At 53.6% G+C, this 18,201-nt stretch overlaps 1 protein-coding gene and 1 pseudogene across 1 annotated transcript in view; one reads left to right on the top strand and one right to left on the bottom strand.

Annotated features, from left to right (window-relative positions):
* Positions 1-428: 428 nt before the first annotated feature.
* On the bottom strand, positions 429-1,132 carry LOC105525074 (annotated as a pseudogene).
* A 3,793-nt stretch (positions 1,133-4,925) lies between these two features.
* Positions 4,926-18,201, top strand: part of BPIFB3 (BPI fold containing family B, member 3) — a 21,573-nt gene continuing 8,297 nt past the window's right edge. The window contains 10 exon segments of the mRNA XM_011960604.1: positions 4,926-4,987; positions 6,777-6,880; positions 8,329-8,454; positions 9,446-9,602; positions 11,941-12,045; positions 12,479-12,619; positions 14,353-14,416; positions 16,221-16,281; positions 17,062-17,153; positions 17,271-17,450. Coding sequence (XP_011815994.1) covers positions 4,926-4,987; positions 6,777-6,880; positions 8,329-8,454; positions 9,446-9,602; positions 11,941-12,045; positions 12,479-12,619; positions 14,353-14,416; positions 16,221-16,281; positions 17,062-17,153; positions 17,271-17,450 — 1,092 coding nt within the window.

The following is an 18,201-nucleotide window of genomic DNA, read 5'->3' as shown; positions in this document are numbered from 1 at the left end:
GCTTAAAGATGGCTCTATTCACTTGGAACCTGTTACCCCAGGAGCCTTCCCTGTGTCACCTTCTTTAATCCTCACAGCAGTTGACAGGAGAGGGAACTGTCCCCATTGCACTGATGAGATTGAGGCTCAGAGAAGTGGAATGACTGGCTTAGGCCACCTGGCAAGTCAGGAGGCAGAGCTGGGATTGGAATTCAGGTTGTGAAGCCAGCTTGCCTGGGTTCAAATCCTGCCTCTGCCTCCTCTTTGCTGTGTGTCCTGGGCAAGTCACATCACCAATCTGAGCCTTCGTTTCCTCACCTGTAAAATGAGAACAATGACAGTACCAACTTCAGACCAACCTCAGCAGAGTTGTGAGGATCACATGAGTGAAATCATAAAAGGTGCTTAGCACAGTGCCTGGCACACAGTAAGTGTTCAACAGATGTTAGTCACGGGTGGGTTTTTGAGTCAGAGAGATGTGCACAAGTGTTTCTGTATTGGCGTGTGGGCAGGTAACCATGTGGCTCTGAACCAGTGCATGTATCAGTGTATGAATGGCCTGTGGATGAGGTGACCTGGCGGGAGGGTCCGTGCAGAGGCAGGGCCAAGAGTGGAGGTTTGTGTGCATCTTCAAAGACAAGGCACTCCTCCACAGGAGGAGGTGGAGAGAACCTCCTGGCACAAACCAGGAATATGGCAGGGTCGGGCTTGCAGCTCTTCACTTCGAGTCATCTCCCAGCACGATGTGATGGAACAGGCTGAAGAGTTCCTTGTGCCTGCTTGTCTTCATCTCGAAGGATGCGGACTCTGAGTTGGTGGCCAAGGCAAAGGGGATGTTGTGTTTCTGCAGGTGGAGGATGAGTTTCTCAGCCTCTGGCATGAGTGCCACGGTGGGGAACACGTCCCTCGGCCTGGCTTGGCTTTCTTCCAGCAGCTCCTTCTTGGACACCAGGAGCCGCAGAACATCCATGACCACCTGTGCCACCTCCAACGCCTTCCTACCCATGACCAGGGACTTCACATCCCAGGTGTATTCCTTTTCATAGCGATCACATGTGTCTTGAAACACCACTGAACGGAGTCGTTCAGTATCCAGAAGCAGGTCGTCCACGTCGAAGAGGAGGTGGGCAGCAGGCCACAGGGGTACAGCCATGACACCTCTGCTTTGGGTCGCGTCGGGGCAACCAGGAGGTGTGCGCGCACCCACCAGCCCCGCGCATGCGCACTGAGAGTTCCTGCAAAGGACTTCTAAGCCCGCAAATCAGTGTCCCTTGCTAGAATGTCTTTTAAAAAAATCTAGGCTGGGCGCGGTGGCTCAAGCCTGTAATCTTAGCATTTTGGGAGGCTGAGGTGGGCAAATCAGGAGGTCAGGAGATCGAGACCATCCTGGCCAACATGGTGAAACCCCGTCTCTACTAAAAATCCAAAAATTAGCTGGACTTGGTGGTGCGCGCATGTAATCCCAGCTACTCGGGAGGCTGAGACAGGAGAATCACTTGAACCCGGGAGGCAGAGGCTGCAGTGAGCCAAGATGGCACCACTGCACTCCAGCCTGAGTGACAGAGCAAGACTCTGTCTCAAAAAAAACGTATAACTTTAGGGAAAAATGTATCATGGGCCTCCTATGATCAGCTGGTGCCCCAGCCCTGGAAATTATGGGGATGGTGGCTACGTGTGTCCATATGTCTGTTGGGGTGTGTGTGTGTGTGTGTGTGTGTGTGTGTGTCAGAATGTCTGTCTCCCTGGGATGAGGCTCTGGATGTGGAAGATTGGGGGCGGCTTTGTGACTGGGTCTCTGTCTGGGCACATACATATGTCTGTGGGTGGTGTGGTGTAGCCAGAGGCCTGATCAGGTCAGTGCTGCCCTAGCCATGGGGCCCTGGCAGGTACACCCTGTCCCAGCCTGGCCCAGGCCCATGCCACAGAGGAGGGAGGGCCCCTCTTGCTTCGTCCCGGATGCCAGGGCTGTCCCCTTGTCCCTCATCATGAGCTCTAATCCTGTTACTCATCATCTCTCCAGCTCTGGGACAATGGCAGCCTTGAGGGAGGCCTGTCAGGTGCAGACGCTGGGTAATCCATGGGCTGCTGATGTCTGGCCCTGGGCATGTCAGAGACACCCCTCCACCCCCAAACCCACTTTTGGATGTTCCCACAGCATACTTATGGCTCCCTAAAGTCTTGCTGCCACCCTCTCCAGGCTCAGTGTGCTGATGGGGAAGCCAGGGCACAAACTGTTAGGGTTTGAAGACCCGGCTTCTTGCCAAGCCTTCGGTACTGTATGGCCTTGAACAAGCCACAGCTCCTCTCTGAATCTCAGTTTACTCATCTTTACAGTGAGGAAGGGGTTAGATGCTCTGACCTCTAATCTGACATCAACAGTCTTTGAGTAGTCAATTCCTCCAGATTCACCCTGAGCAGAGAATGTGGGCTGGACCAGCAAGGGAACCCTACTCCATGACCCCACTCCCTGGGGAGGCAGTGATAAGAAGTGTGCTGGGTACTGCTCACCTCCCAGACTCCTCCAACCCCAGATAAGGAAGTGGAGGCCCAGAGAGATGAAGTGACTTGCCCAAGGGCACGTGGCACACTTGGAGCTGGGCTTGAACCCTATCTTCCTGAGTCCAAGTCTCTTCCTCGCTCCTTCACACCACACTCAGCAGTGGAATGCAGTGTCCTCCTTTCAAGAAACTGAGGCTCAAGCCCACAGAGTGAGAAAAGGGCAGAGCCAGGTCTTTGGTCCTGGGCCCACAGCTATTGACCCCCAGGGACTTGCCAGACAGCGTCACCCTGGGAAAATGAAGACCACACAACATTCCCCACACCTGTGGTCATGCCAGTCCCCACCTACCTTGCCTTCTCCCTTCTCAGCCCACTCTCAGCTCGAATAGCATGGGGAGGCCTCCCAGGGATCTCACCACCATCTGCACCTTTGGTCCCCCTCCCTTGATGCCCTAAAGTTCATTTCTAGGATACCTGTCCTCACGACCATACCAATTAGGTGAGGGTGGCCACCTTTAATATGAGCCCATCTTGCAGATGGGAGAACTGTGGCTCTGTGAGTTAAGTCACTCAATTGTGAGTGACAGAGCCAGAATTTGGACCCAGAAATTTTGACTCCAGAGCCTTCACTCTAGGAACTAGCGCCCCAGGGTATTTTTCTTCACCAAGTCCTCCCCTGCTCTAATCCCTTCCCTGGCTCCCCATCACCCTCACCAGGGATCTCCAAAGGGCTGCACATCGCATTGCCTTGGGGGCTTGTTAAACGTCCCCCTAGGTGTTTGTCAGTGGAGTCAGGGTTGCCAAAGGTGAGGCTAAGACATATGCATTTTAATGAATCCCTTCCTGTGGGAAGGCCCAATCCCTGACCCGGCTTTGGTGCATGAGGGGATATAGGGATGCCTGGGGAGCTTATGGGGGCGTCAGAGTCCCCTGTGGTGTGGGGATCAGGAAGGAGGAGGAGAGATGAGGCAGGCCAGAAACTAGGTAGCATTTTCCTCTCTTCCAGGAGGCTAGGCTGGGCAGTGGTTAAGACAATGGGTGTTAGACGGGCTGGCTGGACTCCTGTGTGACATCCAGCAAGCTGCTTACCCTTGCTGAGCCTTGGCTCCTTGAGTAAGAAGAGGAAATAATAACAGCACTGACCTCACTGGGTCTTTGTGATGACTAGATGTGCTCACATACAGCAGGTGCCTTGTGCACGGTATGTGCTCAATAAATGCTAGCGTTAGCTTTCTTTCCTCTTCCTTCAAACAAATGCCTTAAAAACACTGGGGATGCCCAGCACAGATGAGGCTGTGGAGTAGCAGCAGTGACCATGTGCAATGGCATAACGCTTGGGGGAACCGTAGCCATAGAGAGTATGGCTAAACATGCACATGCATACTGTGCTCCAGCAATTCCGCTCCTTGTTATTTACCCAAAAGAAATGAAGAATAAAAACATAAGCCCAAGCTGAGTGTGGTGGCTCATGCCTATATTCCCAGCACTTCGGGAGGCTGAGGTGGGAGGATCACTTGAGGTCAGGAGTTCGAGACCAGCCTGGCCAACATAGCGAAACTCCGTCTCTATGAAAAATACAAAAATTAGCTGGGTGTGGCGGCATGTGCCTGTAATCACAGCTACTCAGGAGGCTGAGGCAGGACAATCACTTGAGCCCAGGAGGAGGAGGTTGCAGTGAGCTGAGATCATACCACTGCACTCCAGCCTGGGTGACAGAGCAAGACTCTGTCTCAAAAAAGAAAAAAAAAATGTCCACAAACAAGAGTGTTCATAGCAGCTTCATTCATAATAGCCAGCACCTGGAAAGCCCAGGCACTTCTGGACACGAGAATGGATCAACACACTGTGGGGATTCACACAGTGGAGTAGTACACAGCAAAGAAGACCCAGTCACTGCCTCACACAACGGGAGCGAGAAAGCTGTGCACATACAGCACACTGTAATTGCACTTAGTGACCCCCAGGAACATGCTGGACTCAGCACTGGGTTAGCAGTCAGGACAGTGGTCACCCCCAGGTGGGCAGTGACCTGGAGGGGACACAAAGAGGGCTCCACTTGTAAAAATTCATCACACTGTATACTTGTGATCCATGCCCCTTTTTGTGTACATGTTTTAGATTTTAGTAAAAAGTTTATTTTTTTAAAAAGTGTGGTGTGGTTGAGTAACCTGGCCCAGGGGCCTAAAGTCATCAGCATGAACATTGTAGGGTGAGGATTTTAGAGATGATTGAGGTAAACAAGGCAAATGTCATCCTTCTTCTCCATCTCAGCAGGCAGAGGTTCAGGGCCCCACGCAGGAGACAGACCCACAGACTCACAGAGCCACAGACACAGGGACAGCTTGGCATGTCACAGATTCTGAGAGAGGAAATCCCAGGGGAATGTGGGAGCTCAGAGGTGATACGTCATGCAGCTTGGGGCTCATGAAGGCTTCCTGGAGGAAGGGATGCCTGAGCTGGTGCCTTCAGAGGAATTGCCAAAGAAAGCCAAAGTCAGTAAATCCATACAGTAGGTTCCAAGGCCTCATCACACATTGTTGGCCCCCTTTCTGTTACCCCCCTCCAGTCACATGGACCCACTGTTGTTCCTGGAATACCACGTTAGGCCTTTGTGTGGGGGTCCCTCTGATCAGCAGGCTCTTTCCAGACAGCCATCTGATTCCTTCCCTCTTCTCCTTTGAGTCAAAAGTCACCCCTGATCCAATACGAGGCCTTCCCTGACCACCCTATTGAAAATGGCACCCACTCCCCACACTCCCGAGCCACTTCCCTGCTTTATTTTTGTCGTTAGCTTCTAACTTACTGTATTTTTTCTGAGATGGAGTCTCACTCTGTCTCCCAGGGTGGAGTGCAGTGAGGCAGTCTTGGCTTGTTACAACCTCCGCCTCCAGGGTCAAGCGATTCTCCTGCCTCAGCCTCCCATGTAGGTGGGATTACAAGCGTGCACCACTATGCCTGGCATATATATATGGCTCACTGCAAGCTCCACCTCCCGGGTTCACACCATTCTCCTGCCTCAGCCTCCCAAATAGCTGGGACTACAGGCAACCACCACCATGCCCAGCTAATTTTCATATTTTTTGTAGAGACGGAGTTTCACCATGTTGGTCAGTCTGGTCTCGAACTCCTGGCCTTAGGTGATTCACCCGTCTTGGCCTCCCAAGGTGCTGGCATTACAGGCATGAACCACCGCACCTGGCTAATTTTTATTTTTTTAGTAGAGATGGGATTTCACCATGTTGGCCAGGCTGGTCTCAAACTCTCGACCTCAGGTGATCCACACGCCTTGGCCTCCCAAAGTGCTGGGATTACAGGCGTGAGCCACTGTGGCCAGCCCCAACTTACTGTATTATGTGCTTATTTGTCCCTTTCAGAGCTGTGCTGTCCAACACGACAGCCAATAGCCACACAAGGCGATTGCCTGAAATGTGACAAGTCCAAATCTTGGTGTGCTATAAGCAGATTTTGAAAACTTAGTATGAGAAAAGAAAGTAAACCCCATTCATAAGTTTGTGCTGGTTACATGTTAAAAGAGAATATTTTGGATTTGGTAGGGGTAAATAAACTAGATTATTATAATTAATTTCACCTGTTTCTTTTTACCTTTCAGAGAATGTGGCTACTAGAAAGTTTTAAATTGCATTGCATTTCCGCTAGTTGGCTCCTTTGGGCCAGGGGAGTTTGTTTCTTTTATTTACAGCGATCTCCCCAGCATCTAGCAGACAGTGGGTGCCTCACAAATGCCTGCAGTGGAGTGAATGAATGCGTGCATTTCTCGTTGCTGTCATCTGGACCAGCCTCGGAAAGGGGACAAACTCTGGAATTCTGGGGATACTGAGCCTTGGTAGGTGGGGGTGGAGTTGATGCCTCTCCCCCAGGTGTGCCCAGAGTCCCTGCCTCCAGGCCCACAGCCCTCTCCATGTGAGGCCTGGGGTGGGGGTGGCGGAGGGTAGAAGACCCAGCAGCTTTAGGTCCCTTCCTTCCCTCCCTAGGCCTTTGCTGGCTGAGGAAGGGGCGGGGTAGGCAGGGGGGATTCTGTGCCATTGGAATGGCTCTTGGGGAGCCTTGGAGGGAGCCCAAGAGATGGCTGAACGGGTAGGTGGCAGGGCCCCACACCTCACCCCTGGCTCTGAGGGAGGTGGCTGCCTGTGCAGTCCCCAAGCCTTCACTCCCACTCCTGGGCACCGACCCCAGTCCCCTTACTCTCCTCCAAGCAGGCCCTCGGGGAAAACCGCAATTTGCTTCTGACATGACATGTTGATGGGTTTCTGGTGGCCATGGCCCCTTTGTGTCCTCAGAACCGCGTGGGCGTATAAGGGCCACCCCTCAGCTCAGGTGGGTGGAGGAACCGACAGGAGACCGGGAGCCCCCATCCGCCCCTTGTGGAGCTGCAGGAGCAAGGGTAAGACAGCTTGAGGCAGCCCTGGGCTCGTCCTGCTGCCCAGCCATTGACCCCACCACCTTCTGCCCTCCCGTATGACTGATGGGCACGGAAAGAACTCACCTGAGGAGGAACTCACCCTAGGAGGGTACCAAGAGGGTGGTTGAGGAGAAAAACCATGTTACAGATCTGGGGCCGAGAGAGAGGCAAAGACTTGTATACATTCATAGCCGGAGGGGTGGGCTGGGGATCCCTGTGTATGGAGAGAGTTCCAGGAGTGCCCATGTTTCTCCTGGCCAGTGACATGCTGCTGAATTTCTATCTGCTGCCTCCTCAGCAGGGACCCCCTTCTGACACACAACCATGCACAGAGGCCTTAGACAAGGTCCCTGCCTTCATGGAGTTTACAGGGAAGAGAAACGAGGACACAAACAGATGCAAAATTGTAAATGGAGATCAGCACCTTAAAATAAATATTCTGGGTGATGTTTAGTGACAGATGGATTTCTTTAGACAAAGTGAAGGAGGCAGGCCTCTCCAGGGGCACAATGTTTATCTGGAACCTGAATGATAAGGAGTCAGCCATGCAAAGAACAGGGGAGGAAATTTCCTAACGTGGAACCGCATGTGCAAAGGCCCTGGGGTGGGAAGGGGCCTGGCATGTTTAAGCTCAAGGAGGTCAAAGAGGCAGGCAGGGATTTTGTGGGTAACGGCAAGAAGCCTGGGTTTCAACCCAGGGCAGTGGGGAGCCACTGAAGGGTTTAAGCAGGAGTGACGGGTGGGCATAGATGGATATGTGATTGGCTGGGCAAATAGGGAACTCCTTAAAGAAAAATCCCACTCTCTGAACTTAGCAGATTAGCCATGCCCCCAACTGCCACCCCATTCCCTTCTTCAAGATTTGGGGTGGAGGCGGGGGAAGGAGAAAGACAGGACAGTTAAGTCTAAGTGTTGGGTGTCCCCAGTCAGCTAGACCTTCTGAAACAGCCCCATGAGCCAGTGGGAAGCAGGTCCTGGAAACAAAGCTCTCATCCTGCTGTCCTGAAGGGGAAGCCCCTCTGTCTACAGCTGTCACTCCAGACACCCAGCCAGGCTCACTGGGCCACTGAGGACTAAGACTTTTCTGTCACATGGACTCAGGCCTGAATTCTGACTGTGTCTCTGATTAGTTCTGTGGCCTTGGTCTAGTCCCCTACCCCTTTTGGTCTCAGTTTTCCCATCTGAGAAATGGAACCCAATGAGGGAGAGGCTTGGAAAGTGCCTTGGAGATTTGAGTGCATTGGCAGCTGCACCGTGCCACCTGCGTGTTGGCCCTGCTTACATTTGGGAGGAGAAGGCTTTCCTGGGAGTGAAGCTGGATCTGGGCTGTGCCAGGTGGGCAGGGAGGAAGAAGGCTGACAATGGGAACAGAGAGGGGAAAGGCTGGAGCAGGAGGAGGGTCTCAGAGTTCCTGCTTCTGCTCCTCACAGGCGTGCAGCCAGCCATGCTGGGCCTGTGTTCCCTGCTTCTGCTCTGGGTCCTGGCGACTCCATGCCAGGGGCTGCTAGAGACGGTGGGCACGCTCGCTCGGATTGACAAGGATGAACTCGGCAAAGGTAAGCCCCAGGTGGGCAGTCTGTGAGGGGCTGCGGCAATGTCAATGACTCAATCTGTGTGCTTACAGCATCTGTTTTAAGAGCAGAGAAGACCAGGCTGTGATTCCCAGCTGCTCAGATAGCACATTCTCCTGGGAGTAGCTGTGCAGGAGTGAAAGTTTCCCTTGCAGGCTGGAATGGGCGATGAGTTCCCTCTTCTGGGAGGTGGACTGGGTGATATGGGCTGAGGCTGTGTGGGGACTGCGTGTGGCTCAGGGACAGAGACAGGGTGAGGTTGAGGAGGTCGAGAGGAGGGTGCTAGTTGGGCCAGTGTCTGCCTCACATTACTAGGGTAGAGGAACTGTACTTGGCATTTGGTACTACAGAGCCCAGTGGCCCGTGGTGACAGTCTCAGGGATGGAGTAGATGGGTCATGAGCTGGAAATGCTTCAGGGAGGCCCCTGGCCTGCCCCTACTTCTACAGGGCTGTTCCTCCATCCTGCCCTTCCCACAATCTGCACTGAGTCAGGCCTGGAGTGCCCAAGAGAGGAGCAGGGACCATCTCCTCCAGCTTGACTGAGCCCTGGTGGCTACAAGCTACCCCTTCTTTGCCCTCCCTTTCAGTGCTGCAGGGCAGTCCAGGATCAGGGCCCAAGTTACACTATTGACCCCAACCCAATTTGCTGTGTGACTTTGGGCAAGTCTCTGCCCCTCTCTGAGCCTTAGTTTCCCCACTGGTAAAATGAAGGGATTATCATGAGATTTGCTCATTCATTCTCCAAACACTTACTGGATACCTCCCATGTGCCAGGCAGGGAGGGTGGCCACAGGCCCTGTAGCGGGAGTAAGAGGCTGTTATGGCTTAGTGGGTTCCATCATTTGAGTGTAACCTCTGGGTTAATTCCATTTTTAAAAAGAAGCCAACTCAATCTCAGAGGAAGGAGGCAGCTGCCGTGGTCCTGGGGGTGAAGTTGCAGTTTCTAGTACCTTCCTATTTCCACTCTCTCTGCAGCCATCCAGAACTCACTGGTTGGGGGGCCCATTCTGCAGAATGTGCTGGGATGAGTCGCAGCTGTGAACCAGGGCCTCCTGGGCTCAGGAGGGCTGCTTGGAGGAGGCGGCTTGCTGGGCCATGGAGGGGTTTTGGGCACTGTCGAGGAGCTCTCTGGGTGAGTCCCAGCTGCTGCATGCCCTACAGGAAGACTTGGCTTTGTTTCTGGGAATTGAGGAGAGATTGACTCTTTTTATTTTGTCTGATAGGCAGTGAGGGTGGTGTGGGAGGGTCATGATCCAGGTCTAAAAACGATGACTCTACTGCATGCCTGGCAGGACAAGAACAGCAGAAGGCCACTGTGGTTGAGGGTTCCAGCTCTGGGTCAACACTAGTTACTCACTGTGTGACCTTGGGCAAGTTGCTTAGTCTCTCTGGGCTAATCTAGCTATCTGCATGGCTCCCTTTCTCACCTCCTCCAGATGTCCGCTCAAAAGAGGTCTGCACTGATTAGCCCTTTCTTATCCCCACCATACATTTTACAGGTTTGTTTTATGTCTCCTTTGCTAGATTATAGGAGGGGTAGGATTTTTGTCTGACTTGTTCACCACTGTGTTCCCAGGATCATAAATAGGGACACAGTGGATGCTCAAAAAGTTTTTTTTTTTTTTTTGAGACAGAGTCTTGCTTTGTTGTCCAGGCTGGAGCGCAGTGGCGTGATCTCGGCTCACTGCAACCTCTGCTTCCCAGGTTCAAGTGATTCTCCTGCCTCAGCCTCCCAAGTAGCAGGGATTACAGGCACCCACCACCACGACTGGGTAATTTTTGTGGTTTTAGTAGAGATGGAGTTACACCATGTAGGCCAGGGTGGTCTTGAACTCCTGACTTCAGATGATCTGCCCGCCTCGGCTTCCCAAAGTGCTGGGATTACAGGTGTGAGCCACTGTGCCCAGGCTCAAAAAGTGTTTTTGAATGAATGAATGAAGAGCATCACATTATAGCTAACATGTGCTAACTCAGTGACCACCTATTCAGGGTTTTCTGTGTGTCTAGCACTGTGCATTGTAAATTAATTAGCTCACTGAGTCCAAAGGTAGGACTATTATGAACTGCATTTAACAGGTGAGGAGATAAGAGGCTCCCAGCAGTGAAGTGACCTGCCCAAGCTCACCCAGCTAGGGGAAGAGAGGGGAATGTGTCTGTGTGTTTCATCACAGCCCATACTGCCTGGTCAAGTCCAGTGGAAACCAGTCTATGGCTGGTGGGTGAATTAGAGAAAGGTCAAACGACAGGGCTCAGGCAAGGCTGAAGCCCAGCGTATGGAGAAGAGTCACTGGACAGGAGGCAATGGGGTGCTGGGAGTGGATGGGTGTTCACTTCCCTAAACGGAACATAATGTCCGGAAAGCGGGCTGGTAAATGCTGATGTTGCTCGAGGCTCGCTGTGTGTCATTCTGTGGTAGGTGCTATCAATGTCCCCATTTTACAGATGGGGAAACTGAGGCACAGCAGCACTGTGACTCGCCCAAGCCCATCCAGTCAGTTAGTGGCAGAGCTGGGGTTTGAACCATCTGCCTTTTACTGGCTGCAGTATTAGCAGCTACTCATGGGGTGGTTGCCAGGACAGTGAGTCAATCTGTGCCAAGCAGCTGAAAGAGAGCCGGGCACACAGTAAGTGCTGGATGGATATTATTATTATTATTATTGATACAATATTCACTCTCCCTCCCCTGTGAAATCTGCCTTCTCGGTGAGGCTGGAGTCTCAGACATGAACCTGGCATTGTTCGTGCCTCGAAGAGCTTCTCATAGGTGGTGGAGTCTGACAGTGAAGATCCCATGGGCTCAGGGCAGTGACGGAGGCAGCCCAGGCAGGGTGGGACAGGCGCTCAGAGGCCATCTGCCTAAGGCAGAAAACCAGGGTGGAAGGCTTCCTGGAGGAGTACATGTGAACTGGGAGGAGTCAGCAAGCTGAAGAGGGATGCAGGGTGGAAGGAGGGTCAAGGGAAGGGTGTTCCAGACAGAGGGAACAGCCTGGGCAAAGACCCAGAAGACAGAGAGTAATGACTTGTGAGGGGCCGTGTCTGAGAACACACTTGGGTTGCATTTGTGAGTGTGCGGGGGTATAGTGGGGCGCAATGTCAAGGCCAGAAACCAAACAAGGGCTGAGACTGTGGGGATGGTGTGGGGAAAAGCTTTAATTCTTCGAGCCTCCAGCGGTGATGATGATAGGACATTTGTTGAGCACACACTGTACCAGATTCTGCACTCGAATTATCTCACTTGTCTTTGCAACACATCTACGAGGTAGGAACTAGTATCACCCCACTTTACAGATAAGAAGACTGAGGCCCAGAGAGATTAAGTGATGGGCCAAGGGCTCACAGCTGGCTCTGTGGGTTTGAGGTGAGATAGGAAACACCACCAAGAGCCACTCTGGGCGCCGCCTGGTCTGGGATGATGGAGGCACTGGGGGGTGTCTGGGAGTGGGCAGCCCTCTCCTTGACTCCCATCTCAGTCTGAAGATTGAGGAGCTCACGCTGCCGAAGGAGTCGCTGAAGCTGCTGCCGGGGTTTGGGGTGCAGCTGAACCTGCACACCAAAGTGGGCATGCATTACTCTGGGTGAGTGCGTCCTGGGGACCTCTACCGTCCTGCTTCCACCCCCTGCCCTGTTGGAGACTCCTACTCTGCTGTCCCCCAACTCCCACCCCCTGTACCCCCATTTCCTTTCATCCTATTTCCTCCACAAGGGACTCCCAATCCTACTGTTTCCCCCCTGGATCCTATGCCATTGCCCTTCCCCAGGGACTTCCATTTCCCTCTTCCTCCAGACCCGGACCCCACTGCCCAGGCTCACCGGAGAGGGTGGGGGAAGAGGGCACAGGGAAGTGCAAAATGGGGCTGGGAGGCAGAGGCTGAGAAGGGGACGCGGTGCCTAGGGCACTGGCAGGGCCACCCTCAACCCGCCTCTGCTCAGGACACAGCTGACCCTGGTGGGCGGGGCCAAGGGTTGGGCCTGGCTGCCTGGCCAAGCTCCCAGCGTCCTTTCTTACAGCCCCCTTGGGGGCCTTCTGCAGCTGGCTGCGGAGGTGAACGTGACGTCGCGGGTGGCACTGGGTGTGAGCTCGCGGGGCACACCCATCCTTATCCTCAAGCGCTGCAGCACGCTCCTGGGCCACATCAGCCTGTTCTCGGGGTGAGTCTGCAGGTTCCAGTCTGCAGCCCTGACCCACTCGGGATCATCTCGCACCCATCTGGGCGTCTCCCAGGCCTCCCTGGAGCTGCCAGCTGCATAGACCTGAACTCATCCTACCTCTGCCTGCCCTGCCGGTTTCAACCGGCTCCACAGACCGACAGATTGAGTCCCACCACCGACAGGGACTCCAGCTTAATCCATAGCTTGCGCCACCCACTCCTGGGCATTCCCCTATTCTGGTTCACCGGATCCTGCCGTCCCCTCTCCTCCAGAGCAGGCCCAGGGTCTGCTGGGATCCCTCCATCTGTGGGATTTCAACCCCTGCTCTCAGCACATGAGAGGCCCAACTCTGCCTCTGACTTGCTGTGTGACCCTAGGGAGACCCACTCCCCATCTCCCCATTCTGGGCCTTCGTGTCCCCATCTGTATATGTGGAGCTGGATTTGATGATTCGGAAGGCGCTATGACATCATCTCTTCCCAGGGGCTGGCCAGGTGGCCCTCCCTACACCTTGTTGAATCATCACAATTTTTTTTTTTTTGAGAAGGAGTCTCACTCTGTCACCCGGGCTGGAGTGCAGTGGTGCCATCTCGGCTCACTGCAACCTCTGCCTCCCGGGTTCATGCAATTCTTCTGCCTCAGCCTCCTGAGTAGCTGGGATTACAGGCACCTGCCACCATGCTAATTTTTGTATTTTTAATAGAGAGGGGGTTTCACTATGTTGGCCAGGCTGGTCTTGAACTCCTGACCTCAAGTGATCCGCCTGCCCTCGCCTCACAAAGTGCTGGGATTACAGGTGTGAGCCACCATGCCTGGCCTCTGAATCATCACTTTCATGGGACCATGGAGGCCCAGAGGTCTCCTTGCCCAGGGTCACACGCACAGATCCGGCGGGGGTGGAGAGGGACTGCTCTCTGGCTGGGTCCAAGGCCTCTGTCAGCACTCTGAGCCAGCCCACAGCTGCCTCCCACTTGTATCTACTGTTCTGTGTCCACCTTCCAGGCCCAATCCCAGTTCCTGCCCCATCTTTGTTGGGTAACTCTGAGCAGTTGGGGGTCATCAGGCAGTTCTGCGTTAGCTACCAGGAACAGGGTAACCAGCTTGCTCCTGTCTCCACAAGGGCCCTAAGAAAGGGATTCCAGGCAAGGGCTTTGGGCTCCTTAAATTCCAGTGATTCTGTCCTGCTCCTCCGGGATAGAGGGGGCCTGGGGAGGAGTGGAGCCCAGGACAGTGTTGGTGTTCTGTGGTTGGGGCTCTGTGGTTGCCACCCTGTACCCCCATGGTCTCCAAACAGACCTAAGCCCATCTACATGCACTTATCCTCAGGCGTCATTCATTCATTCATTTCATTTGTTGAACCCCCACTCTGGGAGCTCAATAGCAATCATTGTTCTAGGCCTAAGTGTCCCTTGTTTACAAATATTAGAGGGACAAAGGAGACAGACATTTGTCAAGCACAGATTGTACACCAGCCGCATACACACTCCCATGTAACCCGGGCAGCAGCAACTCTCTAAGGTGGGCACTGTACAGTTGGGGAAAATGAAGCCCCTCCCTGGGTCCCCTGGGGAAGTGGAGCCAGGATTTAACTCAGGTCTCCAAAGCCGCAGCCAACCCCATCCCCAAGAGAAGAGACAGGAGAAATCCAGAGCCCCTAGTGTCCCCCCGACCCTGTCATCCAGGTGGAACTGTCCACCTGGCAGCCGCACCCACATGTGTCTCCCTCTGCTCAGACTGCTGCCCACGCCACTCTTTGAAGTCGTGGAACAGATGCTTTTCAAGGTGCTTCCGGGACTGGTGAGTGTGGGGGCCGTGGGCCAGCATGCCCTCTCCCTGGACTGGGCCTCTTTCTCCCCCAGTTTTGGGTAAAGTTGGGCACCAGGCGGGATTAGGCTGTACTTCCCTTCCACACCCACCAGGTAATCCCATCCGGGCCTGCTGACCGGCCTCCCTGGCGCGCCTGCTAGTCTGGGGGTGGATGACACGATCCTTTCAGATCCTCCAGCCCGAGTGTGTGGCTCCAGGTGGCCTGGGTCCCCTGCTCCCAAATCGGAGGCTCCTTCTTACCCCCTGCTCTGTTTCTGCCATTTGTATTAGTACTTACTTTATGTTTTTCTTTAAATTAGCTTGAAATGAAAATTGAATCACTTGATGGTTTTAAACTGAGCCTTGTGTTTGGCAATCATGTCTAGAAAAACATGTACCTATATTCATACGTCATATATAAACATATTAAGATTAAAGGATGTCTGTCCATGGCCTGCTCCAGACCATCCTGGCTTTCACACTTGAGAGAGCTGGTCTGGCTCTCTCCATATCACCGAGGGAGAGGGGAGGGCCACATAGACAGCAAAGGGCAGTCAGGCCTCCTGACCCCACCACCTGGCTGGCTCTCCCTGTGCGTTCTTGTGAACGCCAGTGGGGACGGCAGAGGAATGGGAGCCTGGGGTTGGCAAAACTGCCCTGGGCTTGAGGAACCCAGTTTGGAAAAAAAGCTTAGCAGGAGGAGGGGCCCCTAGGCAGGACCGTGTCAGGCAGGTTTCCACCAGGGCATGAGGGTGCATTTCAATTGCAGCCCCTAACCTAGTCTCTGGGGCAGTTGGCCAGCAGCTAGGTTTTGTGTGACACAAAGAGGTTTTGAAAATGAGCATTCATTGCCAACATTCAGCATTGAAGATTTCTCGTAACAGTCCAGATTTCTGGCTTCTATTGTGCAATCAGTCACTCTGGCTGCCTGATACCTCCCTCTTGTAAGTGGGAAGGAAGTACCTCTGGTACCTCCCATCTGGTGCTCAGAGGGTTTGCTTTCTCCACCCCCAGCAGAGTCCCTCTCGTCTCCTCTCATTTCTGTGACTTGCCTGACCTCAGAAGTCCTGGAGTTTGGGGCCCCCACTTGACATGCAACAGCCCTCTTTTGTTTCTCTGAAAACAGCTGTGACCTTGGACAGGTCACCTTCTTCTCTGGCCTCAGCTGGAGGATGAAAGGGCTGGAATGGTCCTCTCTGAGGCTGCCACTCCAGTGGGCTACGGGACTCAGGTTCTGTGATTCCCAGACTTGGATTCTGAAAGTCAAACCACTTGCTCCCTGTTCTCCTAGCACAGGGGTTAGGAATGAACACATGGTGATATGCTGGATGGACACCCCAGATCCAGGCCTGACTCTCTGGGTGGAGGCAAGGAGTGCCCCGCTGTGGGGTCTTGATCCTAGGCTTCCCAGTGCCCACACAAGATGGCAGGGGATGGCCTGTGACTTTATGGGGAACCAAAACCACTTTTGCCTCCTCAGGTGAAGGCCTTATCCGCGTGCCCAAACCAGCCTCTGAAATGTGTCTCCCATGGTCCCCCAGCCACCTTTGGGGGTTTTCTAATGGGGCTCTTGTAACCAAGGAAAGACAGCTTGGGGGCCCACTCAACCCTCTGACACCTCAAGCTCCAGCCCCTCCCCTGCCTCCCACCTGTGTGTCTCTTGTCTGTCTCTGCCTTCTGCCTTGCCTTGGTCCCCAGCACCACATAGCACCAGATAGCAAAGCATTTAAAGAACATGCAGCTGTCCTCGCAGCGAGCCCTTCTTTGCCCTGTAACATCCGTCTCTCTGACACAGCTGTGCCCTGTGGTGGACAGTGTGCTGGGCGTGGTGAATGAGCTCCTGGGGGCTGTGCTGGGTAAGTTAGGGCGCAACGCCCTCCTCTTTGCCCCTTCTACCCCTCTCTGTATGACCCCAGTGGGGTAGGGTACTAAGGGGAGCCGAAAGGGGCAGGATCTCAGGGTCCTTCAGTTCCTCCTCACACTGACAGGCTGCCCCTTTGAGGAGCCTCATGGTGGAAGCCTGGGCTGAGGCTGCCTAGCAGGGACTGCAGACCCAGAACCATCGGTTCACTCTATGTTGGGTGCTGCAGATCAACATTTATTGAGCACCTAGTGTGTGATTGGCACTGTCAGAAACAGGGGGAAGATATGATGACTACCTGATCAGACTAGATGACCAAGGCCCAGAGAGCTCCAGTAAGGAACCCAAGGCCCCGCAGCCCCAGCAGACCCCAGTCTCTCTGTGCCTCCTGGAGACACAAGTGCCTTCGGTGTCCATAAAATGGGTTTGGGAAAATATAAAAAGGCACAACCAGGAAAAGAATAGAAAACTTGGGGCTGGTATGTCTCTGTAGGTGGTGTTATGTAAGAGAGGCAGGGTAGCAGTGTGTTAGTGGCACCAACTCTGGAAAACAGGAATCCTGGTTTTGAACGCTGTGACTGTGTGGCCTTGGCCTGGTGACTTCCCCTGTCTGAGCCTCAATTTCCACATCTGTAAAATGGGGATGAAGTCGTGGCCAAGTGAATGCTTAGCAGAGTGCTAGGCACTCAGCAGACATCAGTAAATGGAAATAGGGGCTATTAGGATTGGGAACCGGGTTTATGGGGTCGTTCTCGCCCCTCCCTTTCCCATGCAGGCCTGGTGCCCCTTGGGGCTCTTGGGTCCCTGGAATTCTCTCTGGCCACACTGCCTCTCATCTCCAACCAGTACATAGAACTGGACATCAACGTGAGTAACCAGAGGGGCCTCTTCTGCTGCTGGGGGAGGCTAGATAGGGGATGTCGGGTCCAGACGGGTGGGTGAACACCTCAAGACCCTCCTTGGCTCTGTTTCCTGCCCCTGCAGCCTATCGTGAAGAGTGTAGCTGGTGACATCATTGACTTCCCCAAGTCCCCTGCCCCAGCCAAGGTGCCCCCCAAGGAGGACCACACATCCCAGGTGACAGTGCCACCGTACCTCTTCAACACCATGTTTGGACTCCTGCAGACCAATGGTGCCCTCGACATGGACATCACCCCCGAGCTGGTGAGTGTGGCGCCTGGGGGATGGGATGGGGGGTCCCTGTCCTGCTGTGCCTTGGCATTGCTAGTGCTGACCTACACGCTGATCAGCCTTGCTGAGCCCTCTTCTCTATAATAAAAGGGAGTTGAACACGTTTAGAGTGTGTACACTGCTGTTGTCCACTCCTGCACTTAGACGAGATATTGCTAATCGATCGTGGTCCTCTACCTGGTTAAACCTGACTGGGACCTCTGAATCCTTCTCAACTTGGCACTCCAGGAGGTCACTTTCGATTGGTCAGGACTGGCATATGGAATGAAGCCCACTTTCCATCCCTGTATCAGATGAGCCTTTCTAGAGTCTAAGCACTAAAGTGTGAACCACTAACATTTCCACTGCTTTCTCAAGAGCAGATTTGAGTGGGAGAAAAGAAAACTAGGCAGGGTGGCTCATGCCTGTAATCCCAGCACTTCCGGAGGCTGATGAGGGGAGGATCAGTTGAGCCCAGGAGACACCCCATATCTGCAAAAAATACAAATATTAGCCAGGCATGGTGGTGCATGCCTGTGGTCCCAGTTACTTGCAAGGCTGAGGTTGGAGGATCACGTGAGCCTCAGAGGTCAAGGCTGAAGTGAACTGTGATTGTGCCAATGCATTCCAGCCTGGGTCACAGAATGAGACCTTGTCTCAGAAAAAAAAGAAAAGAAGAAAGAAAGAAAGAGAGAAAGAAGAAAGGAAGAAATAAGGAAGGAAGGAAGGAAGGAAGGAAGGAAGG

Source organism: Colobus angolensis, unplaced genomic scaffold (assembly GCF_000951035.1).
Source record: "Colobus angolensis palliatus isolate OR3802 unplaced genomic scaffold, Cang.pa_1.0 Scaffold114, whole genome shotgun sequence".
NCBI classification, from domain to species: Eukaryota; Metazoa; Chordata; class Mammalia; order Primates; family Cercopithecidae; genus Colobus; species Colobus angolensis.
The sequence above is the reverse complement of the archived record's forward strand: the minus strand, read 5'-3'. Positions and strand labels throughout refer to the sequence as shown.